This window comes from Schistocerca gregaria, chromosome 6, assembly GCF_023897955.1.
Source record: "Schistocerca gregaria isolate iqSchGreg1 chromosome 6, iqSchGreg1.2, whole genome shotgun sequence".
Lineage (NCBI taxonomy): Eukaryota > Metazoa > Arthropoda > Insecta > Orthoptera > Acrididae > Schistocerca > Schistocerca gregaria.
Genome location: NC_064925.1, coordinates 272120435 through 272136152, shown reverse-complemented (window position 1 = coordinate 272136152; position 15718 = coordinate 272120435). Strand labels below are relative to the sequence as shown.

Sequence of the window (15718 nt, the reverse complement as noted above, 5' to 3'; positions counted from 1 at the left end):
TAATACTAACTCGCTTTCTTGTCTACTGTGTGGCATAGGGTACTTTCTTTACCATTATCATTTCTTAATAAGCTAGAGACTTTCAGCTTTCAAGGCAGGTCATAACTGATGAGAACGCAATATGAACTCGCTCTCTTGTATGGTGTGCTGCGGAGGGTACTTTTTATACCACTATCATATCTCGATGAGATAGAAACTTGGAACTTCCAATTGAAATATTTCCTGAGTATCTCCGTGAGAGTTTTGTTGAGTAATGCAGTAAGTTAGCTGGAGGGTAGCCTTCTAATGTCAAAACGACCTTATCTTGTTACTTGCGTCTTAAATGGAAGGGTGGGCATGTGTCCGGAAACGCTTAATTTCCATGTTAGAGCTCATTTTAGTTTCGTCAGTATGTACTGCACTTCCTCGATTCACCGCCAGTTGGCCCAATTGACGGAAGGTTATGTTGTCTTCGGTGCTTGAGTTGACATCCGACTCATTGCTCTACAGTACTAGCATCAAGCTCATCAGTACGTAGCATCAACAGGTTAGTGTTCATCACGAACGTAGTTTTGCAGTCAGTGCAATGTTTTTAACTGCGGAGTTGGCAGATGCCCATTTGATGTATGGATTAGCACGGGGTAATAGCCGTGGCGCGGTACGTTTGTATCGAGACAGATTTCCAGAACGAAGGTGTCCCGACAGGAAGACGTTCGAAGCAATTGATCGGCGTCTTAGGGAGCACGGAACATTCCAGCCTATGACTCGCGACTGGGGAAGACCTAGAACTACGAGGACACATGCAGTGGACGAGGCAATTCTTCGTGCAGTTGACGATAACCCTAATGTCAGCGTCAGAGAAGTTGCTGCTGTACAAGGTAACGTTGACCACGTCACTGTATGGAGAGTGCTACGGGAGAATCAGTTGTTTCTGTACCATGTACCGCGTGCACAGGCACTATCAGCAGCTGATTGGCCTCCGCGGGTACACTTCTGCGAATGGTTCATCCAACAATATGTCAATCCTCATTAGAGTGCAAATGAGGCTTCATTCCAACGTGATCAAAGTGTAAATTTTCATAATCAACGTGTGTGGGCTGACGAGAATCCGCACGCAATTGTGCAATCACGTCATCAACATGGATTTTCTGTGAACGTTTGGGCAGGCATTGTTGGTGATGTGATTGGGCCCCATGTTCTTCTACCTACGTTCAGTGGAGCACGTTATCATGATTTCATACGGGATACTCTACCTGTGCTGCTAGAACATGTGCCTTTACAAGTACGACACAACGTGTGGTACATGCACGATGGAGCCCCTGCACATTTTAGTCGAAGTGTTCGTACGTTTCTCAACAACAGATTCGTTGACCGTTGGATTGGTAGAGGCGGACCAATTCCATGGCCTCCACGCTCTCCTGACCTCAACCCTCTTGATTTTCATTTATGGGGGCATTTGAAAGCTCTTGTCTACGCAACCCCGGTACCAAATGTAGAGACTCTTCGTGCTCGTATTGTGGACGGCTGTGATACAATACTCCAATCTCCAGGGCTTCATCAGCGCATCAGGGATTCCATGCGACGGAGGGTGGATGCAAGTATCCTCGCTAACAAAGGACATTTTGAACATTTCCTGTAACAAAGTGTTTGAAGTCATTCTGGTACGTTCTGTTGCTGTGTGTTTCCATTCCATGATTAATGTGATTTGAAAAGAAGTAATAAAATTAGCTCTAACATGGAAAGTAAGCGTTTCCGGACACATGTCCACATAACATATTTTCTTTCTTTGTGTGTGAGGAATGTTTCCTGAAAGTTTGGCCGTACCTTTTTGTAACACATCAGTGTCCAGCTGTGTCGTGTATGCCTCGTATCGTTAACTTCTTCTCCTCTTTGGCGTGATGATGATTGCTGCAAACTCTGCGCTATCAAATTAGGTAATTATCTTCTTTGGTAAACCACATTTATTATAACATCTTTCTTCTCTCACGAATCAACTTCAAAAAATTCTGTTTAACATGAGTCACTATTAGAGTCCCACATCATATAAGACCTAAGTCGAACCTCTTTCGTTAAGGACTTTTTCATGCGCTGACAGGGGCGTCTTCTTCCAAGGAGACAGATGCTGTTGCCGGCCTGGGTGGCCGAGCGTTTCTAGGTGCTACAGTCTGGAACCGCGCGACCGCTACTGTCGCAGGTGCGAATTCTGCCTCGGGTATGGATGTGTGTGATGTCCTTAGGTTAGTTACGTTTAACTAGTTCTAAGTTCTAGGTGACTGATGACCTCAGAAGTTAAGTTCCATAGTGCTCAGAGCCATTTGTACCATTTGAACAGGCGCTGTTTCGAGACGGGAATCGACTGCACGGAAAAAACATTAAGAGCAGCAAGTGTGGTCAAACGCAAGCTGCCGCGTTGCCCTGTCCACTAGCAACGCCGTCTCCATTGCCATTCAGCCTCATTTTGCAAACTAAATTATATAAATTTTCTTCAGCAGTCGACGATAATCATTCGCCTGTCCTAAATAGAATGTGCAGCATATCACTTTAGCAATGTGGTTCGTTACAGTACAAAGCATAGCTGAGAACTCCATAACATTGTTTTAGTGTCTGGCATGTGGCGGAGGATACTTTGTGTAACATCGCTGGATGTTTCGTGGTAACAAAGTTGCTGGGAAGTCCTCCTGTGATGTCAGTTGTATCTAAGTTGCACCTTCGAGGACTTTTCGTGAGATAATGATAGCTCAGTACTATCTTAGTTGTACCTTCAAGGGTTTTTACTGAGACAAGGGTAGGAGGGCGCAGGTGAAGAGAAACTGAAACCCCATAATTTATCATATGTCTCTGTTGTAATCTCTACAAAATGTTTGAAAAAGATTGATAAAACTAACACACAAGGGACTATAGAGCAGAAAATAATTATTTAAATAAGAAACTTGTAAATATGAAATGTTTTTAACATGTACTGAGAAATAATTTCACAAGCCCCATACAGATTCCAAACCCCATACAAATTGTTCTGAAATTTGCGCTGGTGAAAACATGTACTGAGAAATAATTTCACAAGCCCCATACAGATTCCAAACCCCATACAAATTGTTCTGAAATTTGCGCTGGTGAATAATTAACATCTACGGAAATACTCCTAGAATTTAAAACTAAAAACGTTGGGCGCATGAAGTACATAACTGATGCATAAATAGGTTACTTCCTTAGCTCGAAAGTCCCATAGTGGGAGCTTTATGGAAATGTTGACTCCTGTAATGCCTAGACGCAGCCATCGGCCAAGGAATGGTTATGGGCCATTACAGTGCCTGTGCAGTTGAAAACGTTATAGCCATTAAACAATTCAAGTGCGCATTGACTGAAATGGGCACTGTAATTAAAAATAATGCCTTCACTGACGTTCTTTGCCAGTAATTTGGCAAATATGAGCTCAGGAATTTCTTACGTGAGCTGCGCTACCACAACAGTTTGGTGTCTGAAATGCGTGCCTCCTACTGCCACAATAGTCCTGCAGTCTTCATACGGAAGCACTACCTGTTGCCAAAAGGGTGTGGCTGCTTTAGGATTCCTGCAAAATATGCTCATCACCTGCGCTCCCACATTGTCGGAAGTGATGTTTGAGAAATGATTTGCTTACACATACCATCTACTAAGATTCTTCAGTGATTTTATGGAGAGAAACGTTGGAAATTTTGTACATCAAAATGGAAGGCAAGAAAACAAAGGTAGAAAGAGAAGTTCAAAATCAATGCAACCGTACTCATTACAGCTGACGAAATCAACTATGTCCCTTGAATCAAAAGACAGTTGTATTTGAGTGACTTGTAGGAATGAAACTCAAGGTGTTTAAAAAGTTTGCAGTAGCTGCTAAGGGGTGTTAAGAAGAACCAATAAGGTCTGACACATCTTTTGAACATATGCTCTTACGCATTTTTCGGGGTCTTAAGCTGATTACGCTTAAGATAAGGGGAATATCTCGTCAGTCGCTTTTGTTTGTCTTTCAGTGATACTTGCTACTACAGGAAGCCGACATATCCTGCTTTTACTATAATCATTATTGTTAATACCAGCATTAAAATACTTTTGGATGATTGAGAGTAAGGAAGCCAATTGCACATTCCACCCACCAAATTTCTCGGATCAAGTGCCCTAAGATAGAATTATTTGTTGTTTGCCGTATAACTCATGCTCATAAATTAAGGGTAATTGTAGAATGTGGTGTCACACAACATTGCACTGCACAAAACTGGCGCTAATAGCAAAGGCACATAGGGAACACAGACGGCTCAGATCTGTAAGTCCACGGTATTGGTGACAAGTTGAGAAAACCGTCCCGAAACACAAGTGCTACAAAACGCCACTGTTTCCTGCGCATGCACCCTGACATCAGTATGGCATATGATCACCATGCACTGGAACACTGGCCGCACAACGGGTCAGCATATTCTGGATCAGGTAGTCGAGCAGCTGCTGCGGTATAGCCTCCGATTCTTGCACCAGTACCTGTCGGAGCGCCAGAAGTGTCGTAGGGGTTTGAAGACGTGCAGCGATACGTCGACCGAGAGCACCCCAGACGTGCTCGATGGGGTTTAGGTCTGGAGAACAGGCAGGCCACTCCATTCGTCTGATATCTTTTGTTTCAAGGTACTCCATCACGATAGCAGCTCGGTGGGACCGTGCGTTATGATCCATCAGGAGGAAGGTGGGACGCGCTGCACCCCTGAAAAGGCGGACATACTGGTGCAAAATGACGTCCCGACACACCTGACCTGTACACAGTTCCTCTGACAAAGACATACAGGGGTGTACGTGCACCAGTCATACTCCCACCCCACACTATCAAACCACGACGTCCATAGAGGTCCCTTTCAAGGACATTAAGGAGTTGATATCTGGTTCCTGGTTCACGCCAGATGAAAACCTGTCTAGAATCACTGTTTAGACAATACCTGGACTCGTCCGTGAACATAACCTGGAAACACTGTTCCAATGAGCATGTACTGTGTTCTTGACACCGGGCTCTCCTGTGACCGGGGCTCAGTGAAATGCACCTTGCATGTCTCCAGGCAAATAAACCATGTCTGTTTAGTCGTCTGTAGACTGTTTGTCTGGAGATAACTGTTCCAGTGGCTGCGGTAATGTCCTGAGCAAGGCCACCTGCAGTACGTCATGGCCGTCTGCGGGTACTGATGGTGAGATATCGGTCTTCTTGTGGTTTTGTACACTGCGGACGTTCCATACTGTAGCGCCTGGATACTTTTCCTGTCTTCTAGAATCGTTGCCATACTCTTGAGATGAGACTTTGTGGCACACGGGGCCCGTGCTACGACCTACTGTGTTTGACCAGCCTCCAGTGTCCCTAGTATTCTACCCCTCATAACGTCATCCATATGTGTTCTTTGAGCTATTTTCAACACACAGTCACCATTACCACGTCTGAAAGCGTCTGCACACTTGCTCACTTGACCGTACTCTGACATGCACCAACACATCTCTGCGTATGTGGACAGCTGCCAGCGCCACCGTGCGACGACCGCAGGTCAAATGCAAAAAAATGGCTCTGAGCACTATGGAACTTAACTTCTGAGGTCATCAGTCCCCTAGAACTTAGAACTACGTAAACCTAACTAACCAAAGGGCATCACACACATCCATGCCCGAGGCAGGATTCGAACCTGCGACCGTAGCGGTAGTGCGGTTCCAGACTGTAGCGCCTAGGACCACTCGGCCACTCCGTCGGCGGTCAAATGCATCGCATGGTCATATCCCGAGCCACCATGTATCAGCATTATCCTTAATTTATGAGCATGAGTGTAGTTACATATGTAAGAGTGCTACATGTCATTTTCCCTGAAAGGACTAGACGTTTTAGTTTAGTTTTGACTTTATTTTTCCAACTCCGCAAACCACCGTAGGGTTCAAGGCGGAGGGTACCTTGTAATTTCGTTTATGTGATAAGTCACACAAATCTGATGACTGTAAATTAAACTAAATACTTAGGGATTACAATTACAAATAACCTAAATTGGAATGATCACATAAAAAATGTTGTGGGTAGAGAAAACCAAAGACGGCAATTCATCTGCAGAACACTTAGAAGGTGCAAGAGGTCTACTAAAGAGACTGCTTACACCAAGCTTGTCCGCACTATTCTGGAATATGGCTGTGCGGTGTCGGATCCGCATTAGGTGAGACTGACGGATGACATCGAGAAAGTACAAAGAAGGGTAGCTCGTTTTGTACTATCGCGAAATAGGGGTGATAGTGCCACAGACATGATACGTGAATTGGAGTGGGAAAGGCGTAATTCGTCGCCGCAGGATCTTCTCTAGGAATTTCAGTCACCAGTTTTGTCCTTCGATTGCGAAAACATTCTGTTGGCACCCAACCACATAGGGAGAAATGATCATCACGCTAAAATAAGAGAAATCAGAGCTCGCACAGAAAAATTTTAGTGCTCGTTTTCCTCGCGCGACTTTCAAGAGTGGAACGGTAGAGAGAGAGATTGAAGGTGGTTCATTGAACCCTCTGCCAGTCACTTTATTGTGAATAGCAGAGTAATCACGTAGACTTAGGTGTAGGTGAGACTAGTAGTCATCTCCCCTCTTTTTCCATTCGTAAACATAGAGAAGGAGAAACGACTCTCTAAAAGAATCTGTACAATCTTAAATTCTCGCATCTTATCTTCATGGACCTTACGCGAAATGTACGTTGGCGGCAGCAGAATCGTTCTGCAATCGGCCTCAAGCGCCGTTTCTTTAAATCTATTGAACAGTGCCTTCTGGAAAGAGCATCGTTTTCCCTCTGGAGATTCCCATTCGAATTCACGAAGCATATCGGTACTACTTGCGTTCTGATTGGGTCTACCGAAAACAAAACTACCAGCCCACTTCTGAACTGCTTCGATGTCTTCCTTTAATCTGAGCTGGCGATCCCAAGCACTGGAGCAGCAGTCAAGACTGGGTCGCCTTAGCGTTTCGTGCGCCGTCTCCTTTAAGGATTAGGTAAACTTTCCAAAATTAGAAGCCTTCGACCTTGATTTTACATATGACGAGAAATTTTTCGGGTTCTCAGAAGGAACTTTCACTAAGGGATGATGGTGCAAGTAGTTGTATGCTTGGCTCATTGCACTTCCTACGGAAGCATAAATTTCTACTAACTTCTGCCTGTCAACATTTGCGCACTCTTTTTTGAAGCGAGAGTAAACGGTCTTTGTTTCCTTAACATTTTCCGAATCTGATTAATAAACCACGGAGATTCATTTCTGTCCATATTCCACTTACTTGGCACATACGTCTACAGAGCGCGACTTATAATCAGTTCAAAATTTGCCTATGACCCCTCCACATCCCTCATATTGGAGCTGAATGATGTCCATTAATTATCTAAGTAGGGTGCTAACAGATGATTATTTGCTATTTCAAGCATAAACAATCTCCTGACCTTCCTGACAGACCATCGTCGCTATGATATCGTGATCACTTATTCCTGTTTCTATAATGACACTGTTGATAAGGTCAGGGCTATAATCTGCAAAATATATCCCACAATATAAGTAACAGACAAGAAAATTAACTTATGATTAAACTGAAATATTTCCTCTACAGAACCCTTCCTATTGAACACATTTAAATTAACTACTGTTTCACGTCAATGTTATAAACTAACATGCTTACCTTTATTTTTGAATCGTAATACACAGCTTGATAAAAGTAAAATACCCGGAGGATATGGTCCGATGTCAAAGTAACTTAGTACAAGTACACTTAACATCGGCAGGTGTGTAAATGATTAGCGTTTCAGTTCATTGTGACATGTAGACCGGCCAAATGAGTGCGTTAGTGCTATTCGCGTTGAGTGTTGTTACCAGACCTGGTATTGTATATAATAGGTGCGAACAGGATCAGATGTTGAACGGTTACTGTGAAGAACATGGGAGACGCCTCGTACGCCTATGAGAGAGCATTATCAGCAACTGAAAGGCAGCTCATACTGGGCCTCCGTTTGTCCGGCTGGTTACATCATGCTACCTCCAGATTCGTGGGACATTCCGATGTGAGAGTAGGTCAATGTTGGACTGTATGAGAACGTGAGGGCAGGCACAGTCGTATTCAAGGTTCCAGTCCACCAAGTGTGACCATCACACAGGAGGATCGAAGTAATATGCTCCAGGCACTTTTTAATTCCTTCACATCTGCGCCTGCAGTCAGAAAATAGGTGACGGACATACTGTAACATACTATGACGTTCCACGTACATCAGTCGCAGAATAGCAGCACCCAGACTAAGCAGTTGCCGTCCCATTCCAAGGCCGCCATTAACACCCCAACACGAACGGAGAGTTGCCGTAGCCGGAAGCACGAACAGCGCATGAATATCGTCGCGTTGTCTTCAGTGGTGAGTCACGATTCTGTGGTACACCAGGTGATCATCGGTGAGTAAGGCGGCAACCTTGGAATAAATTCCATCCCTCTAATGTTTTTAAAAACACAGGGATGTTATTCCTGGTGTCATAGTATGGGAACTCGTCGAGTATGAAGACAGGTGATAGCTGGTAACGACTGAGGGAACTCCGACCGCACAACGGTACATCGTGAGTGTCCTGCACCCTCACGTGTTACCTCTCATGCGACTGTACCATAGTGCCAATTTTCAACAGAACAGTGCTCGTCAGCACATGAAATGTGTCTCTACGAGCTGTCTGCGTGATGCTGAAGTACTCCCATAGCCAGCAAGATCCACAGATGTGTTTCTGACCGAAAATGTGTGGGACAAGTTGAACACCAACTCCGTCCCAGTGACAGATATTAGGTACCAATTACAACAGTTGTAGGCTAGCTAGCCTCAAGAGAGGATACAACGGCGTTGATGACACCATTCTCTGTTGACTCAGTGCGTGCATCTTGACCAAGAGAACATGCAAATTCACGCTGACGAGTAGCTTTATACAAATGTTCTAATGTTCTAATTCCTACGGGAGCAATCTGCATAGGTCATCGGTCTCTAGACTTACACTCTTTTTTTTTAAATTTGACTGAATTATCTGATCATTGTACTAATACGAGGGGCACTCAGTAAGTACGACAACACTTCTTTTTCTCGGTCAATTTCAACTTGCAAAAATATGGAAGTTGCTGCAGGACTTCGTGGAATATTTCTGCTTCAGCCGCTATAGTTTCATAAGTTCCGATAGACAGGGGCGCTATACATATCCTTCAAAACTGCGTCTTTAACAGACGTGCGTTCCAAGCATACAGCTGCCATTGAGTTTCTTTTAGCGTAAAACTAGAGGACCGCTAATATTCATAGGTGCTTGTAGGATGTTCACAGAGACCTGACAGTGAACATAAGCACGGTGAGTCGTTGGACGAGGCGTCTGTCAGTATCGCAAAAAGATCTCTCGAACCTGTCCGATTTCCCACTTGCCGGCTGGTCGCACACAGCTCTTACTTCTGCAGTGCTGGAACGTGAGGACACTCTCATTAGAGATGATCGACGGATCACAATCAGACACCTCACTCCTCAAGTGAACGTCTCTGTTGCTAGTCACGACACGTACACCAGTTGGGGTACTCAAAGGTGATCCTCCGCTAGTTTCATCGCTGCCTAACATAGGACAATAACGAGCAACGAAGAGCCATCCGTGCGGAATCATTCCCGCTTTACGGGGATGATCGTGACAACTGTTTGTGGAAACAGCCTCACAAGCGATTAAATATTTAAATATTGGTTCGTCACTTCGAGCCGTAAACAAATCAGCAATCACCTCTCCTCCGAAGAAAAAGTTCAAAACCACGTCCTCAGCCGATAACATCATGGCGGCATTCGGGGATTCTGAAAGGGTTTCATTCTGTTTGATGTCCTCCCTCATGGTACAACTATCAGCTATGAAGTGTATCATGCGACCTTCAGGAAATTGAAGAGACGACTTCAGCGTCGCCATAAAAATGCAGACGAACTTCTTTTTCTTCATGAAAACTCAAGGCCTCACACGAGTCTGGACACCCGAGTGGACTTTATTGGACTGTTCTTCTTTGTTCTCCCTACAACCCGGATGTCGCACCTTTTTACTTGCATCTGTTTGGATCTTAGGAAACGGTAGGTGGATGATGGGGAGGTTATTGATGCAGTAAGATGTTAGTTCCGACGCCGAGCAGTAGAGTGGTACCATGCGACCATGCAGGTCCCCCCAGTAATGTGGCATAAGGCCGTCTCAGTGAACGGAGATTCTGTTGAAAAATAGGTGTTTGTACCAAAACAGCGGTGAATAATTTGGTGCATTGCAGTCCTGAATAAAACATCTACATATATAGTCCGCTAGCCACCAAGCGGTGTGTGGCGGAGGGCACAATTCGCGCGAAAGTCACATTTCCCCCCCTCTGTTCCACTCGCGGATCGCGCGAGGGAAAAGCGACTGTCTGAACGCCTTATCTTTGAATAGTGATCATCGCGCGATTTGAAAGTTGGAGGTAATAATATATGCTGTACATCCTCGGTGAGGATCGGATTTTGGAATTTAGTGAGCAGCCCTTTCCGTTTAGCGCGCCGTCTATCTGCAAGTGTTTCCCACTTCAAACTTTCTAGGAGATTTGCAACGCACTTGCGACGGCTAAATGTACCAGTCACGAATCGTGCCGCTCTTCGTTAGACCTTCTCAATCTCTTGAATCAGACCCAACTGGTAGGTGTTCCATACAGACGAACAATACTCTAAGACTGGACGAACTAACGTATTGTACGCTATTTCCTTTGTCGAAGGACTGCATCGCTTGAGGACTCTACCAATAAACCGAAATCTAGAGTTTGCCCTAGCCGTTACTTGTATAATCTGATCATTCCATTTGAGATAATTTAGAATAAGCACACCCAGATAGTTGACGGATGTTACCGCTTCCAAAGAATGGGCATTTATTTTGTACTCGTACATTAACGGGAATTTTCGCCTTGTCATACGTAGTAGGTTACACTTACTAATATTGAGAGATAACTGGCTGTCATTACACCACGCATTTATTTTCTGCAAATCCTCATTGATTTCAGTAAAAACTGTTGTATTACTTATTGATCACCTTCGAACCCTATACACTCTTAACCCATAAAGTTTCATTTCGTTTCCCTCAGCCTTTGTGCGTGCTTCACTTTTTGTCAGGTAGTTATATTTCACCAGTAACAAAAAAATGGTTCAAATGGCTCTGTGGACTATGGGACTTAACATCTGAGGTCATCAGTCCCCTGGAACTTAGAACTACTTAAACCTAACCAATCTAAGGACAACACACACATCCAAGCCCGAGGCAGGATTCGAACCTGCGACAGCAGCAGTCGCGCGGTTCCAGACTGTAGCGCCTAGAACCGCTAGGCCACCCCGGCCGGCCTGTGTAACAAGAGGGCAGACGGCACGGACACGTGACGGACGAGAGTTAAGTCGCGATCAAGCTGGGAAGAGACACAGAAGATGGAGACCAGCCAGCTGGAGCGACTGAAACTAACAACGTATACGAGTGGCACCGAAATTTTTGACGATATTAAACTAGTACACTACAGACTTAATCAATCTCTTTCCGAAGATGCAATTATTAATGACTTAGGACTAAAATGAAGAATTGTTTCAGTGAAAATGTGGTGAAAACTATTGAATGTACATAAAATATGTCACACATATAATAATGAAGTATATAACAAATTACAAAAATTGTTCTTGGTAGAAAATAAATTGAACGCTGAACCTTGGTGACATGTTCCAAGGAGTGGCTGAACAAAATAATGTTGTCGTCAACAGTTCCGGAGGATATACAAATAAGCGTAACCAAGTAAGTCAAATGATTCAAATGGCTCTAAGCACTATGGGACTTAAGATCGAAGATCATCAGTCCCCTAGAACATAGAACTACTTAAACCTAACTAAGCTAAGGACATCACACACATCCATGCCCGAGGCAGGACTCGAACCTGCGACCGTAGCGGTCGCACGGTTCCAGACCGTAGCGCCTAGAACCGCTCGGCTACAACGGCCGTCCAAGTAAGTCAAGCAGCTGTAATTATACAAAGTAAAAACTCAATGAAGCTATAACGGAAATTAAGGAAAAGACTAGGGCTTGTGAGTAGGAAAGGAGATTTCGAACTAGGTGTAGATGTGATTATGCAAGGTATATACAGTGAGAAGTGGTAAGGGCACTGTCTCTTATCATTCAGTACTAAGCTTGGGCAAACTGACAAATGTCTATTATTTTCCGTTATTTCGAACCTCCCTTTATGGATGTGATGTGAGATTTCATGTTGCACTATATAAATACTGCCTTCTTTAAGGAGGTAGTCTGCAAAGGTAGTCTCCTTTCCTAAGTTTTCAAGTTTTATAGTGTTCCATCAAGTAGACGCATAGCACCCAGCCAGACTGACATGTAGAATTTGCGACAGTCATAAGTGATTTTGTGTATTCCACTTTTTTCCAAAATTCACGTGCTCTCTTTAGCATTAGGCAAAATGTGATCAATATCTCTACTCACATAAAACGATATTTTAAATTTCCTCGATTTAAGTTTTCTGGTCGCAGCAAGAGAGACTTTCCCTAGCTATGGATTCTACCACCGTTTATCGAGGTCTTGAAGTGTTGGAGCGAGAACAGGATAGAGGCAACCTATAGTGTCTGTTCTGTGTGGGTTATGGAGTCCGTCAACCACAGTTATGGAAGAGACATTTGGATTTCTAAATTTTTAAATGCACGTATTCGTTGTCAGAAATATTCTTATTACATTTAGCAGACATTGCTTTACGTCAAAGTTTTTGTAGGTTTTATGTTGTCGTGTAATCCTTGTAATATACAAAAGAGGAACTGCTCTCGTTTAGATACCAGAAAAGAGTGCTTCTCTGTACAAGTGGCGAAACGTTAAATGGAGGAGGTAGCTGGATGCTGCCACTCACCATGGCGACCTGGAACATCTGGAAGCAGGCGACGGCGCCTATGGAGAGGCTCTGCCCAAGCAACATCCCGCCAAGGCAGCGCTCCAGCAAGTCTGCGTTCCTGTCAACGCACAACACCCAAGACACACGCTGTAAGAAGTCGACAGACAGGCCTTACAGACTGTGTGTCGATAAAGAAAAAATATTTTTTTCGAATTACATTAAGTTAACGGGTAGAGGCAATATTTAATAGTTACAGCGTTACAGGTGCTCATTGGTTCTTTATTACGTGGCTATGATTGATAGTGTTTAATGATTCCAAGAGATCCTCACTCTGATGGAAACTAACACAGTACAAATTACTCAAAACACACACCATGTTGCATTTCTTCCACAGAAATACACTAAATTTCCATTGGAAATATCATTACTGATGAAGTCGTCCTGAGCATGTAGTCGTCTCAGTATCTGTGTTCTACCTTCACCTGGCACAAGGAATGCGAGGCACCTCCTGTAATTTCACATTTCATTCAATGAGGCGGTAAGTGCCCCTTAGTGCAAGCACATTTCCCACACACAGTATTTTGGAAATATGTAGGCCAACTAAGGAATATAACTGCTGTTCACAAAGACCTTATTGGTACGAAACATCCACACGTTTTCGGCAGCTGCCACTACATTCAACCATAGACTGGTTTGGCATTCTGCTTTGCGACCACACACAGAGGACAGGTGTGTATGAACTACAATGCTCAAGAGAGTAGGCAGTTCGGATTGTTGCTGGGAAATGGAGAGAATATTTACCAGTGCCTTTGTTATGTTCAGTTCCTCTTTAAATGCCGAATTTAGTTCGTTCTGTCAGCGAGTTGTTAATTAGATGCGTAACTTCGAGGCATCTTTGAGAACTCGTAGTACTTCTGTACTTGGTTCATAAGAGGACACAGAACTAATCACTGGATCAGCTTCTTAAAACCTCGAGTCAAATTTTCGAACGAATGAAGCTACTGAAGACAACAAGATCCCGGTGATTCAGTTGGTGCTAGATAGTCAGCAAGTTACATGGTTCACAGTCTCGTTTATACAGTGAACAACATACGAAGGACAGAGGAAAATGTTTTGGGAATGGACTGGCACCCTTCATCGCAGGTAGCTGTAAAACTTAATCTTTTGCGGACAATTTAAAATACAGTCAGTGCCTACAACGGTCATCACATCTTCAGATTTGACGTTATCCCTGGTCATTTACATTGTAAGTTATCTGTTGTGGAGTGGTGTGACGTCATGATGTTAGACTTCGCAGGTAAATACAGCGTATACTTAAAGGTGAAAAATTTTGAGTGCACTTACATTGATGGTCAACGTGAATTTGTTGAATGGTTACCATTTGTGAAATTACGAAACACAAGAATAACGTAAGCAAGTGTTCGCAAACATCAATATTCAGAACGGTAAATTTTAGCGAAACAAGAGAGAAAGACTAAATGAACATGTATAAGTATGGTGTGACCGAGGCTCTAAATTTCAGTGTAAAATTCAAGGCGATTTAAATGTGATAAGGGGGATTACTTTATCCTATGCATCGTTTATGGAGGCTGATAGGATATTAGCAAACGGTAACAGCGATTCATAATCTCTCATTAAGTAACCTGGCTGACTATCAGTGATACGTTACCAGGTACAAGAAACAATGTGTTTTGTAAGAATTACAAGTTCGCCCATTGGTACGTCCACACATAACAACTAATCAATGTATATAACAATACCTATCCAAGCAGTGATAATGAACAAATGTTCATGCGAAAAACCTGAAAAAGCATAAAATACTGACGGCACTTTCATACTGCAAATAAAATTGTGATTATCCCTGTACACGTTTAAGATGACAGATAATAAGGCACTTAACACAATCCCACAGGATACACCATTCTGGCGGGACTCTTTGCATAACCTTGTATTGGAGTCGTACACAGTCTTGTACAAGTTGTTCTTCCAGTCCAATATGTGCGCCAGTGACATTACCGCCATCGAAGTTTACTTCTTCCGGCAAAGAAATCTGTCTCCCACGAACTCAGAAAAAGTAACAGCGAAGATAATTAAAATTCGGGATTCGAGGTTTACTATCAAATGTGTATATTTGAAAGAGTGTGTGTGTGTGTGTGTGTGTGTGTGTGTGTGTGTGTGTGTGCGTGTGTGTGTGTGAGTGTGTGTGTGTGTGTGTGTGTGTCTGGCGTAGGGGATATACTTTTATTTATTTATTTTCTTTAAAGAGGGGAACATATCCTAGTGAGACCGTATGTCATCACGAAAATTTTCGTCGACTAGGCCATGCGTTAACGACGTCTTCAGCAATTCCTTACAATGAATGTCAGATCAATGTGTGGCTGACTCAAATACCCAAATATCCCATTTTAAACAAAAACAATTGCAAGGGATAAAATAACATGCAGTAGCTTTGTTAGTTAATACATTCCACTTTAAGTTTCAGATTTAATTGTACAGTGTTGGATCCTGAGGTGCTAGCCGAAATGGGATCTACAAATTAAACACAATATCAAATACGAGTAGCTGGTTATGACAAGTAGAACTAAAGAAACAAATAGGATAAGGTATGTCACCTGTAGGGATGCGACGCCATGCATGCATTGTGATTACATTTATTTTCAAAAGCCATTGACTTTAGGTTCAAACGGAAGTGAAATTTTATACAGAACAGCCGTTGTACCTCTAAGATCTGTTGTGGAGATAATGTTACTGTATCGTTTATTGTTACACAAAATATTGGCCTTTGTATTATGAACTGAACAATATTCCTTATAAAGTTCGCATGTCTCCAAGTGGTACCT

The 15718-nt window shown here is 43.3% G+C and overlaps 1 protein-coding gene across 1 annotated transcript in view; it reads right to left on the bottom strand.

Moving 5' to 3' along the window:
* Nucleotides 1–15718, bottom strand: part of LOC126278844 (odorant receptor Or2-like) — a 76122-nt gene that overhangs the window by 21336 nt on the left and 39068 nt on the right. Inside the window, exon 3 of the mRNA XM_049979120.1 lies at nt 12897–12996. Within this exon, the coding sequence (XP_049835077.1) occupies nt 12897–12996 (100 nt within the window). The remainder of the gene's footprint in view (nt 1–12896; nt 12997–15718) is intronic.